Source organism: Hakea prostrata, chromosome 5 (genome assembly GCF_041222555.1).
Source record: "Hakea prostrata isolate BN-2017 chromosome 5, UWA_Hpros_2, whole genome shotgun sequence".
NCBI lineage: Eukaryota > Viridiplantae > Streptophyta > Magnoliopsida > Proteales > Proteaceae > Hakea > Hakea prostrata.
In genome coordinates this window covers 53,127,615-53,155,581 of record NC_142604.1, presented here as the reverse complement: position 1 = coordinate 53,155,581, position 27,967 = coordinate 53,127,615, and the positions used below count along the sequence as shown (strand labels likewise).

Sequence of the window (27,967 nt, the reverse complement as noted above, 5' to 3'; positions counted from 1 at the left end):
AAACCACACATGATAGTGATTTAAAGGCTAAAAAATCAATCTATGAAGCACTGAGAACAGTTGCTTATTGTCATCTTGTACATGAATATCTTACCAGATGTTTCTTTCTCCAATCAATTGGAAAAATGGGCAAATCTAAAAATAAGAAACAAGTCTGAACTAACAAATTTAGACAGCATTTAACCCCCCCCCCCCCCCCCCAACCACCAACCACCAACAACCAACAAAAAATTTTACAAGACTAAAATTTACAATCAAATTTTTTTCCAAAGTCATTGGATTGTTCTGCTGCTGTAAAAGCTCTCTTTAACTACAGTGACAAGGCTCTTCAATGCAATATCATCAGCTTACTTATTTTCCCCCTAATTAAGAAGTTATTATCAGCCCAATTTGCTGATTTACTTTCACCTTGATATAGCATCCATTAGCAATGAATGTAGCTTTCTGGTCTCACTGGCAATACACTCGCGATCAAATAAAGCTGAAACAACTGCAACACCTTTGAGATTAGAGACACCATCAACCTCCATAACAGCATGTGCATTTCCAAGGCCAATACCTCCAATGGCAACAACTGGTAATTTGGAAGATAAACACACATCTTTTAATCCATTCAAACCAATAGTAAGATTATTTGCTTTAGTGGATGTTGGAAAGACACCTCCACAGCCAATATAATCAGCTCCATCAGACCATGCTTGTTGGGCTTGCTCTGGGGTCTTGCATGAGACACCGATGATCTTTTCAGGGCCTAGAAGTCTTCGAGCAACACGTGCCGGCATATCTGACTGTCCAACATGCACGCCATCAGCATCAATGGCAAGGGCAACATCCACTCGATCATTGATCAGCAGAGGTACTCCATAGGAATGGGATATTTCTTTACACTTCTTGGCTGCTTCAATGAAGTCCTGTGTTTCTGCCTCCTTCTCTCTAAAAAAATTTAAGTAGTAAGCCACCAATCAAGTAAGTTGAACTTAAAGAGGAACCAGTTGACTCTCCAATCCCAACCCCAGGAGAGAGAGAGAGAGAGAGAGAGAGAGAGGAAAAAAATAAGAAAAAAAAACTTATAATATGTTGTTGTGTGGTGCAATTTCTATATTGTAATACTGGGGTAAAGAGTATTATATTGTTGTCATAAAATTATATTGCCTGAATCGGGTAGAGTTCATTAATAAGGTTTACAATTTAGTTCATAAGAAAATCAACAACCACTGAAATATGCATTATGCATTAGGTTATTATGCCCCCATAGTTTTAACAACTGCAGTCAGAAGCTTTTATGGAACTATGTGTTCAATCTGCACACTAAAAATTAACATCCCCAACACTTTACCAAAGACAGAAAAGAAGATCCCTAAACCCTATTGTTCCGTACTATATTCAGAGAAGAAGTAGATAGTGGGATTTTCTTATACAGGGAAGTGGTCAAGAACATGAGCACCAAGTAGAATGTCTGTAGCATTTCCTGTTATAAAGTGAAATTTATTGACTAAAACTAGTAAATTGCTACAGAACCTCAAATGTCCTTTAATCATTGAAAAAAGTGCAGCAAATATTACTCTGCTACATTGATTACAGTTGAATTCAAACACAAGTTATGTAATTCACATGAAGAGTTCCAACTACTAGCAGGTTACTTCAAATATGAAACCTTCAATTTATGATAATTTCTACTTGACAGTTTCCTGCTATCCACAAAAATTACCCCTTTTTTCATTTATCAGTTCCTCATACTCTTGGTCATAATAACAATATATCTTAATTTTTTGGCTGAAAATCCAATCTGAAAGTCAAGAAATGGAACTTTAGTCATGTTCCTACAATATCCCCATAGTGTGACCGTTAACCTTCCAAATATCTATAGTACATGGAAAATTCTGTGAAGTGTTAATGCATGGCATGAATAGCAGGCATGTCAAAAGGTGTTTTCTATCACCTTTTTTTTTCCTGCTTTCTCCCTTCTTCAAGTAGTTTTTGTGGTAAAGAGGGATTCTATCTAGCAAGTTCATGTTTCAAGTGATAATGCGAATTGCAATTAAATTTCCTTGAAGTTAATCTTTTCAGTCCTGAATTTAAGCTGGAGTTTTAAGTCTAAGATTGAAGTGTAAATGTACAGGCTGAATTACTTCCAGGTAGGGCTCAGGCCAAACAGATTCCAGGTGAAACAGATTTAAGGACTGATTGGTCAACTCTTCTGAATGGGTTCTTTTCCATCTCTAGCCTGCCTTGATTGCACTTACAATTACTAACCTCAGCTGGATGATGGTAGCACCACCTTCAATGGCAGCTTTAACAGCATCAGAAATTGATCTTCCCCATTTATTGTTCATCCCAGAATCCGTGACAGCATATAAGAAGAGATCATTTGGATTGAAACCCCGCCTCTTATAGGAATAGCCATCACTAGCTAGCTTGAATAGATGATCAAATGGACCTTGAGGTCCATTTCCAATGAAAAGCTCTTTGCTGTAATCAAGGGCGGTCTCAACAAGACGTTTAGCAATCTGCAAAATAAGCAAACTTCAAGATGCCTACCTTGTCTATTTGACAAAATAATTGAATTGCAAACTTTATTCACATGAGCAAACAGCTATATGAATGTGAACATAATAATAAATAAAGTCCCTAAAAAAATATCTAAGTAGATATATTATTACACCTGGAGCGACAAACAACAAACTGAATATGCAGGTTTTTATCAACAATTGAAGCTCCTTACTGAAGGCTAAAAGAGGCAACTGACATTCATCCATGAGATGGTATTCTATCAGGTTCCCCTCTACAAATCAAAAGAAGTGCTTTCCAGAAGAACCAATCTTCCAAACCAGAAGTGATTGCCTTACATAGCCATCTTAGAAGGCATTGTCTTTTCTTCTCATGGTTTGAGGTACAAAAAAACAGAAAAAGCAGCTCCTCCATACTTATGCTTAGTTGACCAGAAATCCATTCTGGCTTTTTCATAGAAATCCTGACATACATCAGATATTTCTTCCCAATAGCAGTCAAACTAACTGAACTAAGCATTCTCCTAAGTAAATGGGGTTGCATATGGGGGATCCTATTTCACCATTCAACTCAGTTTAGAGCCACGTTCATTGTCAATCAAAGATATAAAATATTTATTCTTACCCATTAGAAAGAAAAAGGAACATTTATTCTTACCATCTTTACAAGTAATTTTCAGTCCAGGCCTCATATATCCTCCAATTTGCACATCATATTCCCCCTAATGCATCGACCAAATGGCTTCACTTTCAATTTTTTGTACCACCTAAAAATTTCTCCTTCAACAATTCTCCTATTGGAGCCACTACATTAAGCATGGTATCAGATTGTTCATATTCCTCAATCCCGAGAAATATCGGATAAGAACAATCCAGATGGTCCTGAGCAATCAGGAAAGATCTAGAAGGATCTGGATAAACGCAATTAGTGTCAACTGAGGTGTATCCATCCTCCATTTCTGTCGAGTCACAAGTTACTCAGTGATACTTAACTAACCCTGATCACATTTTGAGTCTATCACATGAAATTAGATCTACCATTCTGTTCTGTCTAAGGGCATGACAGTTGTTTACTAATTCATGGGGGGGACAGGATAGAGAAGAAAGAATGTTAAAGACGATAGGGGAAAGAAGGGAAAATCTGAGAAGAAATAGACTTGAAGAAGGAGAAGAACACTCATAAGAAGAAGAGAAGAGGACATAGAGAGAGAAGGGGGGGGGGAGGGGGCTACAATCGCCCAAAGCTCAAGCTTCAATCCATATTTTTATCTGTTCCATAAGTCTTCTGTTTATTGCAATGTAAGGGTCTATTTATTGCTTGGCTAAAGCTTTACAAAAAATAGAAACTTAGTGGACTAAAAATAGAAACCAATATCCTACTAAATGGTGACAATTAAATGTTATAAATATAGAAACTAATTAAAATTAGAAACTACTAGGCTTTATATTTCAGCCACATGCATGAATAACTAAAATTGAAACTAAACTAATGTCCTAAATCTCCCAAAAATAAAATCTTCATAAAACTTGATCTTGGGCCCCACAAATATTCATTGAAGCATTCACAATATACCAAATAAAGGGTTGTGACACTGCTCACACGAACAGTCTTTTGGCCTGCTTTCTTCATGTTTTGTCCTATTGTGGCAGTTCCGGTTGACTGGTCAAAATTGTGGAGCAAGCGGACCTTCTATCCTGTCTAGTTGGCTGGTTTGAATTGGTGTCCAATGCTGGTCCTAGCTAGTTGTCCTGTATCACTAATGCTCTCATTAGTCATTACCTTTGTTAGCAAAATGCAATTTAAAGGTCTTCTTCATTTTTCACCATTTAAAATGCCATATTCTGTCCGATTCCTAAGTATGTGGAGAAAAGCACAAACTACAAACACCTTCATTTTAAGCACAAGTTTCTTAAAAGGGGAAAAATGTAAAAACATAAAATATATATAAATACGTTAAACCTCAAAACTCCAAATTCATGTTCAAATAATGCTTTCCTTTCCTTTCCGCATTCTCAATCTCTGTACGTTGAGCCATTTCAGAAAATCCTACCCAAACCAAAGGAAAAGAATACAAGCAAAGGAGATCTGTTTGAATATCAGATCGAAGATTGCAGACCTAGCCCAAAGCTTCTTTCTTTGTGGGTTGGGATCTGAGAACCTGGAATATTGGGAATTCTCTGCTGCTCTCCTCCTCCTCCAATCTTCTCCCTCTGCAGACCCAGCTGCTATCCTGACTTGATGCCATTTGGTCTTTGAAATTTGAAGTAGTCAATTACCACTCCCTCAGCCATACTACTCCATATCAGAATCTGTTCAGTCATCAGTGTTCCTCTTTATTTTTTTATTTTATTTTTTTTGTTGGGGGGGGGGGGTTTGGTTTGACCTGTAAATGGATAGCCAAAATCTGCCTCCAAATAGCATTCATGTTTTGTTCAGGAGTCTCCGAATCCAGAATTTTGCTTACCAGAAAATATTTGTATCCGTCCGACAAGTAATTAGATTCAGACTCAAATAGTTGCTTTGTCGGATCAGCTAATTGAGTCAAATAATACCTGAGTAGATTCTTACACTATGGTTTTACTTTTATATATAAAATATATATAGTTTATTTCAATCTTACCTTGGTCAACACTAGTCGGGCACTTAGTAATTTAGTATCCTAAAGTCCCTTGGTTACTCAACACTCTTCTGACTGGGTCAAACAACAAAGTCAATCCTCAAGCTTGGCAAACTCTCAACAGAACCCTAGCTGCCCCCTTCTTCTCTGATTTTCTCGTAGAAGCTTGAAGCAACCATTGTCAGCAAGCAGTTTGTGCATGCCTCGTCTTGCTGTGGCTAGGTGTGCCCTCCTCCATTAGAAGCATACATCAAATTGGTGACTTCTAGCAACATCCTTGCTGCGGCACTGCCCCTTCTCCTTTGATTTCTTTCCCTAATTGTGTGGTTTCTGGTGACCCCAGAGGAACAGTGAGCCTCTCCATTTTTCCTGTGCTGCAACTACTGAAGAGGCTGCTCACAGCTTCATATCCCCTACCTTCCTACTTCCTTCTGCCGCTGAGGACTCTATTCAGTGCCATTGCTCTATTCTGTAATCGAATAGCTTATCAGTTTGGACAACTCCTCAATATCTAACAAGTCTCCGGATGCAAATTCAGAAGCTGCTTTTAATTTCCATCAGATATCAGAGCGGAGTCCTATAGGGCATTTCTTAATGGATTTGGAAACGGATAGTTCTTAATGGATATGGATAGTGGTTTATCAGAGCTAAGTCTGATTCATTTACAGGTCTAGGGGTGGAAGAGGGAAGCACGAGAAGAACAAAGGAATTTTCATTCAGTGAAAATGGAGTGTTTTCGGTGTGCAAACATAACTGTTGAGCATATATCAATAGCCGATTTTTCATAATCTATTGTTCTGTTTTATTTTGTTTTCAACATGTTATGGTTCTGTTGTAGCTCTTGAAAACCCCAAAATGATAAAAGTGCTGTGTTTCCAAGCCAGGGATATGCGTGCTGCTTTGCACATTGACAAACCCATTCTAACACAAATAGGTTGGTTTTGTCTTATATTAATTAAAATCTGACTGACCAATTTTTTTTTCAATTCATATAACACCAATCTGAAACTACCAAGCTTATTCTGGCACATGTACTCCCAGCAGAATGGACATGGTAGTAAATGCTTTCTAGCATCAACAGTCATGTAAGGATTACAGGAAATTCAGAATGCAAATCAAACTCTCTCTCTCTCTCTCTAATTTTTTTCATCACTGATGATGTGGTAGATATTCAAGTAATATTTCCTCAGATTATAAGAGCCATCTTAGTGATCTTTGCTCCTCTTGTCAGTGATCACCTACTGGTGCAGCTCTTAAGCTCCCTAAATATTTTTGTTTTCAATTACATCCTGCCTAGTCTAGCAAATCATCATATAAAATCCATAAACGATTAATCCTTATGCGTTACTCAGTATTCAGGCTAATGCAGATCCAGGCCCAATTTGAACCTACCCTTAGAATAGGTCTAGGGGTCGGTTATACAGGTTATGGGCCTATTCTCCCACAGGTCTAAAGTGTAATGAGCTTTTATGCACCTAGATTACAGTTACATAGGCTATAGACAAGATCAGGTTAATTACTAAGTTTAGTTTCAGACTTTTCTTCTTCTTCTTCCAAACACAAGGACTGGGGGGCCATAAGCCCAAAAATTTTTTTTTTTTTTTGGGAGGGGGGGGGGGGAGCGCGAAGGTGTGGAGGGACAGAGGTTCAAACTCAAGACCTCCTTGGTCTTACTACCTCTAGATAAGAGGTTGCCACCACTATGCTGAAAGCCTAGAAGCACATCCATGTCTTTTTTGTTTATTAATTGAACATGGTTAAATTGGGTTAATTTGGATCAATTTTCCATGCGATTGCTTAAGTGAATCACATGACCTCTCTCCTGTAAATTGCTTATAATTAACAAACTCCACCGTCCCCCCCCAGAAAAAAAAATCTCCACGCTTCCATGCAAAAGCCAGAGTTTACTTTTGTTTAGGTTCCTTATTAGTTTGTTAGCTGGAATTTTAGTCTCTTTATTTTAGCAATTAGTTCCTATTTTATTTGAATGGAGGTTTTCCATTCTAATTAGATAAGGACTTTAAAATTTTTCTGATTAAGCCTCCATTCAATACTCCATGGATGAGTAAACATAGAACAGAGACAAACAAAATTTGCCAACTGCAATTGGGGCTGCTGACTTCTTCTACTACACGAGAGTTATCTTTTCCACTCCCTTCAACATATTAATAGGGGTTTACTTCGGAAAGTATGTTACCAGCTGAAGGCAGTTAACACAGGGGTTTTGGGTGGCTACAACTGTAGTTTAGAAACTTGGGCTAAGGCTTGGTGAGTAATATCCAGCTTGCATACTCCTCGGTGTATAATATCTGTAATATCCAGCCCTATTCTAACCTTGACCCTGACCCGGATCCACTGTTGTATTCAGGTCCGAGGACCCGAAGCGGTGGAAGAAGAGATTTATGGACCATTCTAATTGATGATCATGATTCGGAGACCGAGCCCATGGACATTGACAATGACACCCCTTGCTTAAATGCATTGTCAGTGTTTAAGGAAAGTCTGCGCATCGGAGAAGATTAATATGGTTGATGTACCAAATGATCTCCTGTGCACAATCCGAAGGTATTCCCCGAAACTAGACTTCTTGATTGAATAGTGGAAGAAAACCTCACTCAATTTGACCTTGTATAGCCTTTCAAATCCCTACTTGAAGTTGCCGTTCTAAACCTGAGTTTTCTGCTGAAAACATTTTGGTCGATCATTTTGGTCGATACCATCGACCAAGGACCATCGACCAAAATGTCCCAGTCTGCCAAGTTAATGATTCCATGGAATATTCATTTTCTATTTAATATGACCTCGAGCCTTGAGCCTTTTGCAATCATTTTTCTCACCTGGAAACGTGGGGAGAGCTTCCCAAAGCAGCTCCTTGGTTAGTGTGAAGGGTATCTCATCAAAGACACTTAGTTTATCATTGATTCTTGCCTTCATCTTCTACACTAAGGTATGACTCTTCATTCCACTCTCTACCCTACCATTTCCTACTCTTTTCTATTGTCATCTTGTTGATGGGACATTTGGAATGGTGCTGCAACCTTGCAACCACCACTCCAAGTGCCTACTCATGCTCAATCCATGATTCCCTTAGCCATTCATTGATGCTAATGCTTATATCTCATGCCTAGCATATGTATTCCATGATTTACTTATTAACATCATACCATTTGATATCAAACTGAGCTATAGAGTGTATTATGTTCATGTTTAACATTGCCATATGATTCCAATCGAATTTCTATTAGTTCCTCTAGCTATTGCATGCTATTCCTCATCAATGCAATCAATTCCAACTCATGCCATGATGTTTATCACTTGAACTTTATAGCTCAAATTGGGGCTTTTTAATTAGACCATTGGATTGGGTAAATTCCTTGATTTATAGTGTCCTACTACTGTTGTTAAGTATGCCTCCAAGTTTCAGATTGATCCGAACACCGGAAGACTCATTTCGGACCAAAATCCCCAAAATCCACTATTCTGCCCGAGGATTATTTTGGTCGATCATTTTGGTCGATACCATCGACCAAAACCATCGACCAAAGTTGTTGCTGACAGCAACCTTGGTCAGTTTTGACTCAAATGACATCCGATCTTCCCGACTTCTTTTCTAACTTATTATTGATGTTTGTTTAGGGCCTTAACACTTCTATTGGACTATTCTTAGTATTCTCAATTCATCATCAACTCATCTAAGGTAAGGATGGTTATATCCATAAACATATAAGTCATCAAATATTGAACTATGCTTTGTTCAAAGAATGAAATCCCTAAATTTCTTTCAATCATTATGATACTGATACATATGTGTTAGAACAGTAACATTTAAATCTTTATACATTTGTTGTGTTACTCTATCATTTTGATTTGCTTATGTTTATAATGATTCGTTTCAATATCATGATTTGAGTACTATTATGAATATGCATTGGATGCATGAGAAATGATGAGATCTGATGTGTGATTGCTTACGTATGACTTGGGATTGGAGGGTGTCCTATCGACACTTCCGTCCTTGGGCATCGGACGGAATAGTATGGGATGTTCTCCGATGGTGCCTATCGACACTTTCCCGAGTTATTGGATGACATACATAGGAGTGTCTAGTTGTGTGGCTAGGTTCATCCTTGTCGTGTCAGACCCGAATCGGAAGGGCATTGAGACCGAACAACCCGTGGTAGTGTATGGTTGGATGGGCGCTCTAGGCCGGTGGCCAATCCGGTAGGGGACATAAACCATGCTATGGATACCTGAAAGGGGCCATTTATTGGTAGAGTTGCATATGGATAGACTTGGGCTCACGGGCGCTCAAGACCGGTAACCAATCCGTGAGAGGACGTGAGAGCTTCCCGTTTACTATATGTGGATGACCAATAGGGTTGATGAGTCCGAAATCCGGGATTTCGCTGACTCTAGTGTGAAGGATACCGGAAAGGATCGCCGGGGGCGAGGAATGGATGTATCTGAATCTGACTTGACCGACTGAGTAGATGACTTGCATTGAGCTAGGCTTTACTGTGACATGCGCCAGTACTTGACCAAATGGTGATGTGAGAGAGCGGTGACCGATTCCCCTTACCATGGTTTTTGATGACTTTACCGATCTTCCCCGGGCATTCCCAAGATATGGAAATGGGAGAGTGACTGACGACGACCCGGAGAAGTACGGTGCTATGACTTAAAGCATGTCTACCTTAGAGACCAAAGCATTCATAGAGTTAGGCTCATATCTCGCATCATATGTTCCATATCACATTGCATTATTATATGTTCTGAATGTGTATGATTTCTAATTATGGAATAACTTCCTTGCTGAGTTCTTCGAACTCATTCCTTTTGTACAAATGTTTTAGATTACATTCCAAGTACCGAAGATTACTATGGCACCTCCTATGAGGCGGACTATGATTCCACATACTACCCTCCGGGTAGTGGCGTCGGTGAGGATTCGTATATTGGAGCCGAGGAGGATTATTATTCGCACCAGGGTTAGCCCCACAATTGTGCAGAGCGGCAGCGCCCGGGTTTACTTCATCCGTACTGTTGAGGAGACTACCATTAGTATAGAAGAAACCCTAGCATAGTGCCCCATTCCCCTGGTGTAATTGTGGAACCTTGGATTTTGTAATTAACTTGTCTTTGAATTATTCCGGTGATACTTGGATATGTAACTAACTTGATTTAATACTTTTCCGCTGCTCTGAGAGGGTGACTACCATACCTTCTCACCCTTTATGATTTTGATCATACCTTATTTATTATCTATATTCCGCACTCTGATTTAGTTAATCTTGTCTTATTCATGATACTTGATATTAGCTGTTTTTACCATTGATTATTACTGTTCATGATTGTGTTACCGTGTATGTGGGAGGCATGGACCTCAGATCATTAATCCTTGAACTGTGGATCACATCCCAGGTATTCCAAATGGGGTACCGGCTGGGTGGATGTGACAATATCCAAGCTGCAGGTTGGAGTTTGGTGACATTGAAACCCCTGGACTGATTGTGGAATCAGTTCTATCATTATCCCATCCCCCTTCTTTGCCCTTTCTTTCATTCTTTTAATCCTCTATTGAAATCCATCAAACTGCCATTAAACCGGCAACTTCTCTACAAAATTTCCTGAAATATACAAGCAAGGTATTATCGAGGGTACCCTTGACGTAGGACAACCAGCTAGGAACCAATTCGAACCAGCATTTAAGGCCACCTCAAACGAGCCAGCTGGTCCAACTAGAAGGTCCCCTTGCTCCACAGTTTTGACAAATCAACCTGAACTGCTACAATGAGACAAAACAATGAAGGAGACCAAAATACCGTTCAGGTCATTGTTCACGTGAACAGTGTCACAGCCCATTATTTGGCATATTGGGAATATTTCATAGAGGATTTGTGGGCCCAAAATCAGATTGCATGAAGATTTTATTCAAAGGAGATTTAGGACATTAGTTTAGTTTCTATTTTGGTATTTTCTAATTTTAATTAGCTTCTATTTCCTTAAGATTCTATTGTCACTAGTTACCAGGATGTTACTTTCTATTTTCAGTCTACTAAGTTTCTATTTCTTGTAAAGCTTTAGCCAAGCTATAAATAGGCCCTTACATTGCAATGAAAAGGAAGACTTTCGAAGAAGAAAAAAAAAAGGGATGAATTGAAGCTTTAGCATTGTGCTTTGCAGCCTCCACCTCTCTCCCCTCTTCTCTTCTTCTTCTTATGAGTGTTCTTCTCCTTTTTCCACTTCTTCAAGTCTAATTCTCCTCAGATTTCCCCTTCTTTCCCTTATCTTCTTTGTCCTTCATTCTTTTCTATAATGTCCCTCATTAACCCTACCCAACCTTATCCTACCATTAGATCTCCTCCATTTTTGAACCCTATCATCACCTCGATTAGTGCAGCCTTCAAAATAGTTTGCAGCAATATCAGATCTGTTACACCCTAACTTCATTAAGCGATAAATTTCTTTCAAAATCCTTAAACCTGCAACTCTTATTCCCTTCTCAATCCATTAGAATCCACTATATTTTGGTGGACAGAAATTTCAATATAGTCCCTAGACTCAATCCAAAGCCCATCCCCTGACTCCAACAAAAGCCGCATTGACCAACCATCCCTAGTTCTTCTCAACGGTCCTAAATTTTAGGAATCCAGATCCAACCATCAGATTTGTTGCAATTCTGGATCGCACTGTTCATTCAATTCCTCTCAGCTCTCACACATGAACCAAGTTTTAGCTCTATCCAAAAACAAATAAAAACCTGCATTTCAATCCCCCCCCCCCCCCCCCCCCCCCCTCTTTTTTCTTTTACTTTTTTTTTTTTTTGAAACTCTAATTAAGTCCAATTTTGAGCAGGTTCTGATTTAAGATCCTGTACTATGTGCTCAATCATATTGAGGCTACATCACAGACATTTCTAGACAGTATGCTACTGATCCTTCATCCTAGACGAAATGGCAAGGCCAACAGAGGAAAAGTAAAGTTGCAAATTTGCAAGCACTTATGTATTACAAGAAGTCAGAACGAAGACAAAGAAGCACCTTGACAGCCTCTAGCATTGAAAAGCCCTTCGCTACCTCAGCAGCTATACATGACGCTAAGGTACAACCAGTTCCATGAGTATTACGAGTTCTAACACGTGATGCACACAGCTCATGAAAATTATCTCCTGTGTGAGCAAAACAACAAATCTAGTTGAGGTTACAAAAGCTCTTGTTTCCAAAACCTGAAAGCATGCAGAGTACTGCTGCATAAAAATTTCACTAACATACCATCAAAGAATATGTCAACAGCATCTGAAGAATCTGGGAGGTCGCCACCCTTGACAAGTACAGTGCTGTAGAGTAAGAAGTCTGTTGGTGTAACTGTTCAACAAAAACTATATATGTAGATATATACATAAGAGCAAAGATACTTCAATATAATAGCTATAAGTATAAAGCGTAAGGCACAACCAAAAAAGCATCAGTTTTAGTCCAAGATTCTAAAAGAAGGAACCACACAATAGGGTGAAAGCTTAAGTACAGAGAATTCATGGTAACACCCAACCCTCACTACCTCAAAGCCTCCCCCCCCCCCCCCCACACACAAAAAAAAAAAAAAAACCAAAAAAATTATAAAAGGATAATTTCTCTACGAAAAGCAGATCCTGTTTACCATGAGAAAGAAAACTTCCCTTGAGAACACAAAGATCTAGCTTAACTAATGAAGAAAAAGACACTGCCACAACCCCAGCTATTGTCTTTTTACAGTAGGTGAAACAATCTCAAAACATTAGCAAGATATACTTCCAAACCTTCCATAACCATATTTAACCAACACAACTTCATATGTTTTGCACCTGACATTAAAGAGTACAGATTGTTGCCAAACAAAGATTCAAATATGAACCAAAAGAATAAAGTTACCAACCAAATAACAGTTTGGTACTACAACTTTTAAGAAAAATAGAGAAGCCATAGAGTATATAGTTAACCTAGAAGTTTAAGAACTAAAAACACATATGAGGCTACTAACACAGTGGTACTATTCATGTGGTACTGTACAAGTGAACAGTGTAACAGCCATGTTGCCTCGGTGCAAATGCTACTAGAAGATCCTGTGGAGCCTGAGACCAGATTGCAAAGAGCCTGCTTTTATTAGAAAATTCAATTTTATCTATGTGCAGGGAATCTGGGAGTTACAGTTCTGTTTTCTATCTTCAGTTGACTTGGGAAAGTCAGGCATTATTTTGTTAAGTTACTTGCCTTTTAGTTTCAGCATATTTGTTCATATCTTACTAAGTCAATTCGTCATTGTGATAGTGGTCCAACAACAACCAAGCTAGAGTTACCTGGGCAGCAATTTAATATTTTAGTAACAATGTCATAGGCCCAAGGCGTCAGCAGGACAATTTATGATAAATGAAAATTTCTTTGTTCCATGTTTACTGTCCTGGTGAGAAGATGAGATGCTGAGAGAGCGAATCCTATCCCCCTTTCTATTTATATCTCGTATCATCTACTCTCCCCTATTCAATCCCTGCTGCAAGCCTGGAACTGCCACAAGTCAGACCACTAGCATCTGATTAAGGCCTGAATTATCTTATAATCACCACCTATACCTGCTGCTGTTGCACATCAACACAGGAGGACTATGCACACCCATGGCTCTTGTTTCCTGCCCAAATTTGCCACAACTTCAGCCTTGAATATTTGCACACTCAGCCATCAGAATTTGCTAGTTTTTGGAGCACATATACTCCTCAAAATCTTCTCCACTTGATCCCACTTGATCCAACTTGGAAGCTATTATTGCTGCTGGTTTGGTTTCTATTTCATGAGTTATATCTTTTTAGTTTCTATTTTGATGTTCTGCTGCAACTGGTAACCAATCCTATTGTAACACTATTTTATTTCCTCTTACATTATTTGGTCTTTGAAATGTGGTAGAGTTGATCAATTGGCTCGTAAATTTCATAATTGCTGAACATGCAAACAAAATTTCTGAAGAAACATGTACATGACAAGTCAAACTGTTAGAGTTCTTCACTTAAATCCACAAGAATTCAGATTTGACAGGAAACATCTAATCACTTGTGCAAAAACAATCATAACAAAATAAATAACAAGTAACTGATATTAACAAACAACCTTGCAGCCCCAGCATCCATGCCCTACAAGAAGCTGTATCCATGATGACAAAGAAAAGCAAGATTAATTCTGTTCTCTCTCCAGTGAACAGCTGCAAATTTCACCCTGCTTGACTGTGGGTATATTTCAGATCCCACAGACGATAGAAAGCACAACAGGAATGATAACAAGAAAGATACAAATCGATTATGCATGCACTGAGAGTTCCATACTGATAACTTCCTAGACAACTAGGGGACTCGAGATCCTACTAAACCCCGGATTCATTTGAAAATTACATTCTACCTTAGATCAGTTTTTTCCTGGGCGACAATTTGCATAGACTTACTGAATACTGGAAGACAAAAAATGCTTAACAAAAGAATCTAAAATCTGGAGCAGAAACCCATGTGGAGAAGATTAAATATAAGTGTGGCCCCAAACATTTATCAGACAAGTTAACAAGTTCTTTCCATAGGAAAAATTAAACAATTATACCTTCATTTAAACCATTCAAAAAGCATGATGCAAAAGGAGAACTAAGACTTGAAATCATTACTGAAGAACTCACCGTGGACCTAATCTTTGAATGAGTTTTGCAGCAGAACGCATGTCATCAACTGTTTCCAGCTGTAAGCCACCAAGTAAAGTAGATGCCTCCTTCAAATTTGGAGTCACTATATCAGCCATGGGAAAAAGCTCCTCCCTACAAAGATGACCAAGAAAAATAGATGTTGTGATCCCCATAAAGTAATATGAAATGGGAGGGTGAAAGGATCCAGAAAATTATAGGCATTTCGTACAAAGATAAAGAAACCGGGGGTTCTGGTCTTCCCTATATCCCTATAAAAATAATATATTGGAGGGAGGAATAAGTTTCCTTGCCTTCCCTCCATAAAACAACATTCAAAATGCAATATCAAGATCCACATTTGATTAACTATGAAGTATAACAAGCATCATGCTCCAATCCCCCTCCCCCAAAATAAAAAATTAATCCTTTTCTACATGGTAGAGCTCCCCCAAAATAAAATTAAAAAATTTAAAAAATCCTTTTCTACATGGTACTATGGTAGAGTACCAAAATCAAGAAATTCCAAAAACAATTTTTTTTTACTTATTCAAACAGTAGAGAGGATTATGTATGCAAAACCAATACAAGTACAGCAGCTACAAGAATAGAGTCATAGGATTCAGATATGAAAGAATATTTGGCAGTAAGCTAAAATATAAGTGTAAGAAATTGTTTAAAACTTAAATATTTGTTGCAACCAGCTGCACAAGTGTGATATCTCAAACCATTTCAATGGTCTGGACTTCACATGTGCTCAATCGTTCATAAGCATGAATTTGCAGAAATCTCCCTCAAGAAAATAATGAAAAGAGGCTTAATAACATATCTCATATGTTTGGTAAGGATCACTTCTCATTTCAAGTAGGGAAGTTCCAGAATAAAAATAAGTCCAACAGTTTATCAAGCAATTGATTAGTTTCATCCCAACGTTCCAGTAGTTTTGCTTTTGTTCTCATTTTTCTTAGCAAGCGACACTGATTTAGCATGCTTAATCATAATTTACAAATGGCACTCATTGCAATACTTGACAAATCCTGGACATTAAACCAAAGGATCCAAAATTTTGTGATAGCAACACACAAGGAAAAAATGTTGTGGATATGTTAACGAGAATAGGAAGAATGTGTGGTCCTCTGGCTAAGAAATAATTTCACAAACATATTGTTGGATTCTATTAGGAGTCTAATAAGAGTTTGTATAGGAGTTAAATTAGAGTTTGCATTCATGTAAACTTCTATTCCTTGTAATAGTCTACTTTCCAATTTATTATAAATAAAGGGCTTGAGATCATGGATCAATAAGCCATTCTACTACAATCGTTTCTTTCAACATGGCATCAGAGCCTAAATTCGATTAGAATTTTTTTTTCTCTCTTTCAAACCCATCGAAACCATCATTCTTCAATTACTACGATTAGTTTTTTTTTTTTTTTTCTTCTTGTTCTTCAGTGCACGATCTTTTCTGTTGCAAACTTCGAAGACCAGAAAAAAAATATAAAAAAGAAGAGAAGAACAATCACCGCTGCAACTAAGCTTCTTCTTCTTCATCTGCAACATCTCTTCTTCATCTGCAACATCCCATCGCACCTAACAGAGATCTGCTTAATCCTTGCTTCCGCCATCAACCAAAGAAAAAAAAGAAGAGAAGAAGAATCTCGCTCCCTATTACCGCCACTGGTTGCTTCTGTTGCCACCGCTGCTGCTAATGCTCGCTGATTCCGATTCTGCCGTTGCTTCTGTGCAATCGACGAGAAAAGAGGAGTCGAAACAATGGGACAAAAACACTCTGCTACTCATCGCATCTTGCTCCTGCGCCTACCATTTTATAGGGGCATATCTGTAATTTTCCAAAAAAAAAAAAAAAGAGAAGAAAAATTGTCTGAGTTGTTTGGCTATAGCATTCTGCGACGTTTATGTTACTTCGAAAGGGTGAAGACTGAAGAACTACAGATAATTTTGTCAACATGATAACTATTGATGATACTACTGCTCCCACTGGATCCGAATATTTTTCCACTTTTCATTCTCTTTCGGTAAGATTTGACGGCACAAATTACTTGATCTGGTCTCAATCTGCTTACCTGACTATTGCTGGAAGAGGACTAGTTGGATACATTACGGGCACTACTATCAAACCCACTACCACAGGTGTTTTACAGGATAAATGGATATCAAACGACTCTCTTATTATGTCATTCCTTTTGAATTCCATGCATCCAAATATTGCCCGGGGTTACCCATTACTTGATACTACAGCCCAAATCTGGAAGGCTACTACTGAAACATATGGACAGTTGGGGAATGATGCACGGGTTTATGAGCTACGAAAGAAGCTTCATGAGACTACCCAAAAGGAACTAATTGTGGCCCACTATTATCTTTGAGTTGCGATCTCTTTGGCAAGAGTTGGATCATTATGGGGATTATCACCCCACTAATCCAGATGATGTGGCGACATATAAGAAGTACATTGATAAGATTCGAGTATATGACTTCTTGGCAGGTTTGAACGTGGAGTACAATCAGATCAGAGTGCAAGTCTTAAGTCGTTCTCCCTTTCCTACACTAGAACAGTCTTATGCTCTTGTTCAGTGTGAGGAAAGTCGTCGATTAGTCATGCTTCATACTCCTATTATGGAGAAATCAGCTTTACGATCTGTTCGCACTAAATCCGATCCGGCTAAGGAGATTGTTAAGTGTGAGCACTTGTCACAAACCATATCATACCAAGGAAAATTGTTGGAAACTGCATGGGAAGCCTACCGATTTTGAGCAAAAACGAGCACAAAGACAAGGAAAACAAAAGGCTAATCTTTCTGATACAGTTTCCACCACACCCTCTGGCAGACGTTGGTTTTTCGCGAGGAGGAGTTCGCTACTGCGACATATTATGCGTCTTCTACTGCCGGTACATGGCCTCGACCCTTTGCTTCCTCTACTACCCCTACCAACTCCTACCTAGCTACTTCGGGATCTGGGAAGGAGATTGGTACGTGGTAAATGGACTTTATTTGCTCGAGCCAATTGGAGGATCTACTTCGCTTTGACTACATCTTCTAATCCGGTCCATTCGGTAATATCGGACCTTCATTAGTGGCACCGTAGGCTCGGTCCAACCCCCTTTCAAATTTTGTCATTTTCTCTAGATTTGTTTTCCTGATACTTTTATCTTACCATTACAATTTCTTCCTTTCCAAGTTTCCCCATTGGAATTTCCTTTGTTATTATCTTCCCACGTGTAAACGCTACACGTGAGGGGGAGATTGAAGATGTCTACAATTCAAAGCCTTTCATGTAGACTTCCTTATGTAGAATTTGATCTTTGTTACCTTTGAAAGTTTGTCCCTTACCTTCGCAATCTTCCACTTTGGAGATCTAACATTGCTATAGAGCTATCTTTTTGATTGTGCAGAACTTGATCTCTGTTAACCCTGGAGATTTGCCCCTTAACTTGACATCTTCCCTTCGGAGATCTAACCTTGCAAAAGACTTGTCGTTTGACCTTTGCAGAACTTGATCTCTATTACCTTTGGAGATTGTCACTTATCTTGACAAATTTTCCCCTACCTTTGGAGATTGTCCCTTGGCAAACTTTCCCTTTAAAGATCTAACATTGCTACAAATCAAAACTTTCACTTTGGCTGTTTTACCCTAGCTATTGTTACCCCAAAAATATATTTTCCCTCAGATTTGTGCAGAAATTTAGTCTTCTCAACATTTGAAGATTCTACTTTTTTACTTGGGCGTTCTTTCTTTAGAGACATAAAGTTGCAGTAAAGATGAGGACAAATCAAATGGAAGTCTATAAGGCAGACGTAATCTATAAGTTTGAAGATCAAATTGCAGATGTTTACCTGGACAGATGTTTTATACTTTTTTGGTCAAGTTGGACATGTGTGATATCCATGCCTCAACTTGAGGGGGAGTGTTGGATTCTATTAGGAGTCTAATAAGAGTTTGTATAGGAGTTAAATTAGAGTTTGCATTCATGTAAACTTCTATTCCTTGTAATAGTCTACTTTCCAATTTATTATAAATAAAGGGCTTGAGATCATGGATCAATAAGCCATACTACTACAATCGTTTCTTTCAACACATATAAGATTACCTGTTCAAAGAATAATAAAATTTTAACCATACAAATACACATGAAGTCATAATCCATATGATGCAGAAAAGATTGTCCAATTGGGTTAATTGGACCTCAGAAAACTTTACTTTGGCCCATGGTTGGGTTTCACGGACCTTGGACTTCTATTTTTGGTTTATTGATGTAATGGACCTCATTTTAACCCTACAAAGTGGAGGTGAATTTAGTCTACTGGATTCGTAGTTAGTCACATGTTTGGTTTAGATTAGAATACTTAATAGCTAAAAACCTTTTGTTAGTTTATTTACTTTATCGAGTGAATTAGCACACACACACACACTCTTATGCACAAGGGTCCTAAATGACGAGCAAACACTCGAATGTGAGAGCAAGGGATTACCCAACGAATGGACAAGCTCCGAGGAGGGAGGAGAGAGGGAGGCAACCATGCTTTCAGAGAAGTGGTGGTTTGAATCTTCTCCGACTGCTGAGAATAACCGACTAAGCCATGCCATAAGGGGGGGATTCTCCACATGGGACAGGGCCAAGCCCAGAATGTATGGGTGACAGATTGGCCATAGGATTACTCCGAGATATACACTAGGGCCACTAATGTCGAGCGTACGGCGATGCCGCCTGTTTTCATTTTCAAGAAGTCCCCTGTAGAGGAAAGGGCTCTCGGTGATGGCGAGTTCTACTTCTTATCTAGTGACAAGAGGGGCACAAAGTTCCTAGGCTCGTGCATGGCAGCTGGTATAGATGAATAAAGGCGGTCCGCTTTAAGAACGGGGCCTCTTCTCTTAATAGGTGGCAAAGCTGAATAGGAAAGGGGCCGAGCTGACTGATGAGTTCCCTTTTAGCCTTTTTTTAAAGGCTCTCATGTGGAGCTAACATGGCTGGCTACAAGTATAGCCAATCAAGATGAGACAGGATGGACGGTCAAAGGCTATACGGTCAGTAACCACAGTTGTAGCATGTGGTCAAGGTATCAAAACAGACTCTCAGCAAAAAATTGCTGGGGTAAGGATGCATAGGAAAATTGCTTCCCCCCCCCCCCAGGGGGGAGTTTTCTTGTGTAGTAACCTTTGGCACCAGCTTTGTCCCCCCCCCCATCAATTAGAGATGATTTGACTAAAGAACATGAATATTTGCAAGAGATTCGATGTTTTTGAGTACTACATACTTCCCTCCCTTTCCATCAACCTGATATCCTCCCTTGACAATGCAAGTTCTTTTATCTTATATATAATAAAAGATAATATCATGTTTGCTTGCATTTGAGATCCATAATCTAGACTTTCAGATTGTATCACCATACCTTGAAGCTAGATCTCATCTTAGATCCGCTGATATACTTTTAGCAAGAATTACTGAAAGAAAAAAGAAATTTTCCTGAACCCTTTCCCTTTTGTGCAGAGCTTATGCATTCTCATATAGCAACAATCTGAGTTTCAATAATTTTTCATATGCTTTTGATAGCTAATAAATAGAATGCATACAAGATATATACTTCAAAAAGGAGAGGGGGCGAAAACAACAAAAAAAACCCAAAAAAATAAAAAAAAAAAAAAAACAAAAAAAACACAAAAAAAAACTGGTTTGTTATTGAACCGTTCGGTTCATGTGTTTGTATAAGGCATAGTTGGGCTGGTTTATTTCATTCACGTATGCAAACAGTGTCGAGGGTTTCGTGTTGTGATTTGGGGTTTGAGCTCTGGCGATTCTGGAGATTTGGAGATGGCTATTCTTCTTCCTGCTCTTCATCTTCTACCTTCGTTTGATGGTTGATTCTTGTGGTACTTTGAGGCAAAGTGCTTGGCAAAGGAAGGGAATCACTCGGTGGTGTTCTTGAGTGATTCGGTGATGGCTTGGAGTTGTTCTTGATGTTCTGATCTCACTCTGTGTTTGGTTCTTTGAGGCGATACCAGAGGGCTTTCATTCCTCATATGAAGAGGAAGACTCGATGTTGATTTGAGCATCAACTACTGCCATATACGGTCATCTCTGTACCCTTATTTTTCCCTGTTTATCTGTAATCTCTCAAGCTATAGTAGATTGGACTCTATCCCGAGTCCCGGAGACGTAGGCTTAAGAGCCGAACTCCGTCATCAAACACCTGTGTCTCTTCTTCTTCTTGCTTCCAATTTCTTGTTAAATCACACGATCGGTTGGCTTGACTAGGTTAGGGTTTATAGGTTGCGTATTTCATTTGATTCAATAGATAATTAATATGAGTTAATCACCTAATGTTAATGTGAATTGAGACCTGGGAACATCAAATTGGCATCAGAGCAGAGGTTACCCTGAGACAGCCGGTGTTTCGGTTAGGTGATTCGGTGGAGACCTAATTTAGAATTTCTCTATGAGTATTATGTTAATTGTTTTATGATCTCATAGATAATTTAGGTTAAATTATTGAATCATTTTTTTTTCGATTATATAATCTGTGTATGCTTTCGCTTCACGATTATAATTCGGATGATTCTACTCTTTGGTTATATATTCTGGTTTTTATATAATTTCAGCAAGTGTTAACCTGTTAGATTGATAGCCTATGTTTTTGGTTAATATAGATTGATTTATTGCTTCTGCTGCTTACCATTCTAGTCTGCTGATAATTTTTTGTTCATTTCCAATGTTAATCTATATGAGGATTGGTGATTCTGATTAGATTAATTTGCTGAATTAATCTCATATGAATATAGGTTGATTATTGTCATATGTTGGTCATATATACTACTTGCTCTCTGTATGTTACCGTAGGTATTCGGTTCTAATTTTTATGACTTGTTTTGACTTTGTAATTGTGATAATCTATGTATGAGATTTATTCTGTTTTTATTAACTGTTAATTGATCACTGGTTATATAATTTCTGCTAGAATTTTATACAAGACTGCAATAGTGATCTCAATTGATAACTTAGGCACTTTATTTGGTTTATATTGGCCTATTGAGTTAATAAATGTTTGATTAAATACTGCTGACACATGTATATGAGTAGATAATAAAATTGTGATTGATTAATTCTGTTTATTATATTTTTCAGAATTGTTTATATCAGTATTGTGATTTAATTCCAATATATACTGATTGTGTGTGATTTATCTGCTTCAAAGTGGAGTTAAGTAAGGGATTGGTCTACCAGGGGAGGGCACTCCTCCCAGTGTGGTTAGTATAGTTACCACAGGCTCTAGTGGAGCAGTAGGTCTAGGGTTGAGTTCTAGTTACCTAAGTTTGGATACTCCTATGGGGGGGTTCCGGGGGTAGACATTGAGAAGTTTGATGGGACGGGGGACTTTGGGATTTGGAAAAGGAAAGTCAGGGCTTTAATGGCACAACAGAAACTCCTAAGATCTATAGATGACCCAGATGCTTTCTTTGAAAGTATTGATCCAGTCTTGAGGACTGAAGTGATGGAGAATGCAATTGGTTGCATGCTCTGGAACATCACAGATGGGGTTATCAGGTGTCTTGATGAGGATGACAACACTCCTATTAAAGTTTGGAATAAGCTTGAGCAGATCTATCAGAAAAAGAATCTAGGTAACAAAATTTATTTGAAGGAGAGGTTGTATGGGTTTAAGATGGACCCTACAATCAGCCTTGACAAGAACCTAGATATATTTAAGAAGTCGATTCAAGACTTAGCTAATACGGGGAGAAGACTAAATTGGAAAATCAGGACTTGTCTATTATCCTATTGAATTCACTTCATAATGATCATCTTGTTGTTAAGAACTCAATCAAGTATGCTTGTCAAAACATTTCCCTAGAACAACTGATTGATGCCTTAAAGAATAGGGAGTCTGAACTATTGGCTTCTGGTATGACTAAGGGCAGTGGGGAGAATCTGTTTGTTAAGGGTAAAGGCTCTTACAAACAAAGGAGACCCAAAGGGAAGGGAAAAGTATTTGAAAGTCATGAGAATAACAATAAGAATAATAATGGGAACAACAAGTCTGATGCAAACCTCAAGAGATGCTTCTTTTGTAAGAAAGTAGGACACTTTAAGAAAGATTGTTTTGCATATAAGAGAAAACTGCAAGAAAATGAGACAACTAATAATAATGTGCCTAATTCTGGTGAAATAAACATGTTTGAGGTCCTTTGATGACCTAGGTGCTTTCTGTGTTAGCATAAACCTTGTTTTAAGACCTGGTTGTTTGGGTTTCCATTGGGTGCACACTTTGGTTTATCCTATTTTGTTCCTTTGTTAAAAGGAGGTGGTCTATTTATTTTTAAGGTGATATGCTTGTGTAAGGAAGTTGTTTATTTTTCATAAATCTGAGACAACATGTTTTATGCCTGTTTTTCTATTGGTTAAGATATACCTTGTTGTGTGAGAATTCTTGACCAATTATGATAGTGATGGCATGTTATGTATTTGTTGTTGTTTTGTACTCTCATGGATGCTTTTATTGGCATTGGTATACTTGTCTGACTGTTTTTTGTAATGCTAGAGTGGTAATAGGTGGTGTTGAGACTGTTTATTACAGTTGGTTACACATGAGGATTCCTATTTCACTTGGTATAGCATTAGATATATCCCTTTTTTTTTTTTTTTTTGGAGAGGTATAGTCTCCATATGTAGCATGAGTGCTAGTTTTTGACACAGTGTTGTCAAGTGTTTGGAGAGGTTGGTCTCCAGGGGGAGAGGTTTGTTCTCCAGTTCAGCATTGGTGCTGGTCTTGACATAGGTGTTGTCAAGAGGGTGTGTCCTCACAGGTTGGGGTTCACATGAGATTCAGGGGATATGGTTTGTCGACTTGTATGATTTTGATTTGGGAGTAGTTATTGTCAAATTTATTGGTGTGCAGTACGATGACACCAGATTTTATTGGTTAGATTATGTCTTGTTTGCAGTTAGATTTTTATGTGGTCATTGAGTCTGGTCTGAGTAGTGTTAGTAAGCTAGTGATGGATTGAGGAGTGTTATTGCCTATTTGGGTTTGTTTAGAATATTTTCATCTTGTTGGTTAAATGTAAGGCTATTAGAATGTTTGCTATCCTGAGTTACTCTCTTCATTATTTTAATGGGTAATTGGATACTTGTTGTCTTTCTTTACTTTAGTGTGGAAAAAAGAAAGATTTGCAACTTCTTTAGGCATTTTAACAACTAAGTTTGGAAATATGACTTGTTAATGAATTCTGTTGTGATTTCATTTGAATACCCTTGGCATTGATATATAAGACTTGATGGTTGAGTTTTTTGCATTGTATTTGCATTTTAGGTTGACAGTTGCTTCTAGTTTCTCATTTCATTTTCTATGTCTTATATCTGCATCTATGTGGTTTAACATATTGATTGCATGTTTGTATTCCTTTGGGAAGGTTTTAAAATCAGAATTTGAAATGAAAATACATGGATTTGTTAGGAATTTCCTAAGTTTTGGGATCTACTGGTTAAGGGGGAGAGATTTATGCTTACTTGTTATGTTTTATATATTTGAATTGTTTAAATCTCTTTTCTCTAGTTGGTTAAGTTCTCTTATGTATCATGTGATATGTTTTAGACTTGACTTGGCTTATATTGTAAGCATTTGTAGATTCATGGGCTGTATTGATATTGTCAATTATGTCAGGATCCATGTTGTTCATCTGTTGATGTTGTGAGGTTCTGTTAATCTAGGTTGGTTTTGGATATCACCATGGATTTCTTGAAGTTTATACAAGTCTCTTGTTTAAAGTCTTACTTGTTTTAATTCATATATTTATTATGCTTGTGTTGGCATGAGTAAGTCTATGTGGTGGGTTATTATCTTTTGTGGAGATTGTATACTTGTTTTTCATTTATCTATGGTGTGGTGATGTCCAGGTATATTTGTGTTTGTTTATTAGGTTTGCATATGTTGCAGTTTTAGGGGAGAAGCTGCCCAAATTTTTATAACTCTTTCTCTGTTTGTCTCAGTTATGAGATATTTGCCTGGTATGTGCATGTGTGCTCTTCATAGTTATATGAGTGAGTTATGAGTTATGAGTTATGATTAGGGTTTCTCTACCTGTTGCATTTGTTGCATGGTGTGCCTGTTGTGAGTCCTTTAGTGTTGCATGTTTAGTGCATGTCTAGGTACTTTGCATATTTTTTTGTTTGCTTTGTACTGTGGTCTTTTTCTTTTGTTTGTGCAGGTACACTTGGACGATGACGGTTGAAGCCCAGTCTACTATGGTTGTTGTGTAGAGTTACAGATTAAGGGGGAGATTGTTGGGGTAATCTGGGTATTTCATGTATTTACCTGGTTTGTTATTGAACCGTCCGGTTCATGTGTTTGTATAAGGCATAGTTGGGCTGGTTTATTTCATTCACGTATGCAAACAGTGTCGAGGGTTTCGTGTTGTGATTTGGGGTTTGAGCTCTGGCGATTCTGGAGATTTGGAGATGGCTATTCTTCTTCCTGCTCTTCATCTTCTACCTTCGTTTGATGGTTGATTCTTGTGGTACTTTGAGGCAAAGTGCTTGGCAAAGGAAGGGAATCACTCGGTGGTGTTCTTGAGTGATTCGGTGATGGCTTGGAGTTGTTCTTGATGTTATGATCTCACTCTGTGTTTGGTTCTTTGAGGCGATACCAGAGGGCTTTCATTCCTCAAATGAAGAGGAAGACTCGATGTTGATTTGAGCATCAACTACTGCCATATACGGTCATCTCTGTACCCTTATTTTTCCCTGTTTATCTGTAATCTCTCAAGCTATAGTAGATTGGACTCTATCCCGAGTCCCGGAGACGTAGGCTCAAGAGCCGAACTCCGTCATCAAACACCTGTGTCTCTTCTTCTTCTTGCTTCCAATTTCTTGTTAAATCACACGATCGATTGGCTTGACTAGGTTAGGGTTTATAGGTTGCGTATTTCATTTGATTCAATAGATAATTAATATGAGTTAATCACCTAATGTTAATGTGAATTGAGACCTGGGAACAACCAAAAAAAAAAAAAAAAGGGGCCAAGGGGCGCAAAAGGGGGACAAGCCGGGGGGAAACCCAGAACGAAAAAAAAAAAAAAGGGGGAACACAAAAACCAAAAAAAAAAATAGAGTAAAAAAAAAAAAAAAAAATTGGTTGGGGTAAAATTTAGAGAAAAAAAGCTTAAAAACTAAAAGGAACAAGGAGGGGGGGGCGGGGGAGCAACACCACGGTTGGGGAAAGAAGCGGGGGGGGAGGCCGGAAGGAAGGCTTTAAAAAATGTTGTTTTAAAAATAAAAAAAAAAAAGAAGAGAAAAAAAAGGGAAGAAACTAATTTTTAAAAAAAGGGTGTGTAGGTGGGGGGTGGGGTGTGGTGTAGTGGGGGGTAGGGGTTAGAACACTCCCCACTAGAAGGAAGCATACCTGTTTTCACCTGACCATTTCCAAATAGAAGTATTACATCATCAAAAGAAATGCAACATTTTATTCAGCCAACGGAACATAACAAAACATAAAGTTCTTGATCCACTTTGCATGTTTTTAAGAGTACTGGATAAAACTTGTTTGTGTTACCCTGCTTTAACCCCACATACTCATGTAAACAGTAGAAACATCCCAGATGGCTTCAATTACCAACTTCACACTGCCAATTGATGAAGGCAGAAGCCCAACTTGGTAGACTCCAAACTCAGGTGTCTTTTTTTCATTGACTTTATTTAGTGTCTATTGGAAGTGATGGCATTATATATTATGTTAAATGAAAAAGAAAAAAGAATGTGCAGAAGTAAAGATGATAGGCCAAAAAAATTCATTAAACTACTTTTAGGATTTATTAATAAAAGAAAAAGGTGAACCCGGTGCCAAAGGCTTCCGCACAAGCAGAGTCAAGGGGGGGGGGAATGTCCTCCCCAGCCCTACCTCAGCAATTTTTGCTCAGAGACTATTTCAAGAAAAACAAGAAAGCAGGTGAAAACTAACCCAAAATGGGATTTGGGTGGAAAAAGCAGTGGAATATACAGGAAAGAGAATCACAATATTATGATTTACAACGAAGGTTGGACCAGCAGGGATGTTAATCAGTTGGGGGCTAGTCAAACTCCGATGTTTGATTTTGGAGGGCATAATTTAATTTCGAAGATAATACATTCTTTATGATGGATACTATAGTGAAGCGAAATTTAAGATTCTAGAATTCGACTCAGTAAGCTAGAACTCACCACATCAACTTCCATATCGGAGAGCACCGACCTTAACTGTTCATCAACAAAGCTCTCTGGCACAGAATGGACTCCCTAACCATAATTAACAAAGCATAATCCATCAAATTGGCAATAAATCATATAGACCTATAGAAATCATCATATCACTTTACTAAATCTCTTCTTCCAAAAGCAAGCAGGATTGAAATGCAACCTGAACCCCAACCGTGTTCTGTGCAGTAACGGCAGTAATAACAGTGGAGCAGTACACTCCAAGAGCTCCACAGGACTTAAGATCAGCTTGAATTCCAGCACCAGCTCCCGAATCGGAACCGGCGACAGTCAACACATGCGGAACTTTATGTCTGGAAGGCCCACAAACCCTTTTAGCCACCTCGTCTGGCGTCGCCATTGAAGTTGGAATTCTGTATCTTCCACAATTTCGGGGTGGCAATGCAATGTAAACTCTGCGATTCCGGGCGCAAGAACAGCTAGAAACTCTTGCGAATTTAAACTCTTCCGGAAAGGTGGAAATTTGATATCTTAGTAAACCTTTCTGAAGAAAAAGAAAATAATCAAGGATAAGAGAAGAGGGATAAATTTTGCTTTACACTCGTGAATGGAGTTGAAATTTGAAACTATATGAGGTTAAAAAGATAATAAGTCCACGGGACATCCATGAATCATGAGACGAAAAGCTTCGAAAAGCTTTCCATGGGGAAGAAGATTAGCAAGTGTTACAACACGAGAATCAGAGAATTGAATCCCAACCTGAAAGGGAAGTGGGTGGAGAAGAATTCCAGCGTGACCCATGAACGAAATGACGTCAAACAAGAGAGGGATAACGTCAAACGAAGAACTTCTTGTTGATGCTCATCAAAAGTCGTTTTGCTGACACCGGAAATGAAATTGCCATGAGAAGAGCTTGTCTGCGCCGGCACCATTTGGGATTCACGATTTTTTTAGACAACT

General features: G+C 38.4%; 1 protein-coding gene across 1 annotated transcript; it reads right to left on the bottom strand.

Moving 5' to 3' along the window:
- Positions 1 to 249: 249 nt before the first annotated feature.
- On the bottom strand, positions 250 to 27,967 carry LOC149016507 (thiamine biosynthetic bifunctional enzyme TH1, chloroplastic-like). Its single transcript, XM_089156776.1, has 9 exons — positions 27,767 to 27,967; positions 27,210 to 27,551; positions 27,014 to 27,088; positions 26,196 to 26,229; positions 14,807 to 15,020; positions 12,397 to 12,461; positions 12,166 to 12,293; positions 2,254 to 2,507; positions 250 to 933 (listed from the first exon to the last, which is right to left on the bottom strand). The coding sequence occupies exons 1-9, from the start codon at positions 27,806 to 27,808 to the stop codon at positions 405 to 407; spliced, it is 1,683 nt and encodes a 560-aa protein (XP_089012902.1). The 5' UTR covers positions 27,809 to 27,967; the 3' UTR covers positions 250 to 404.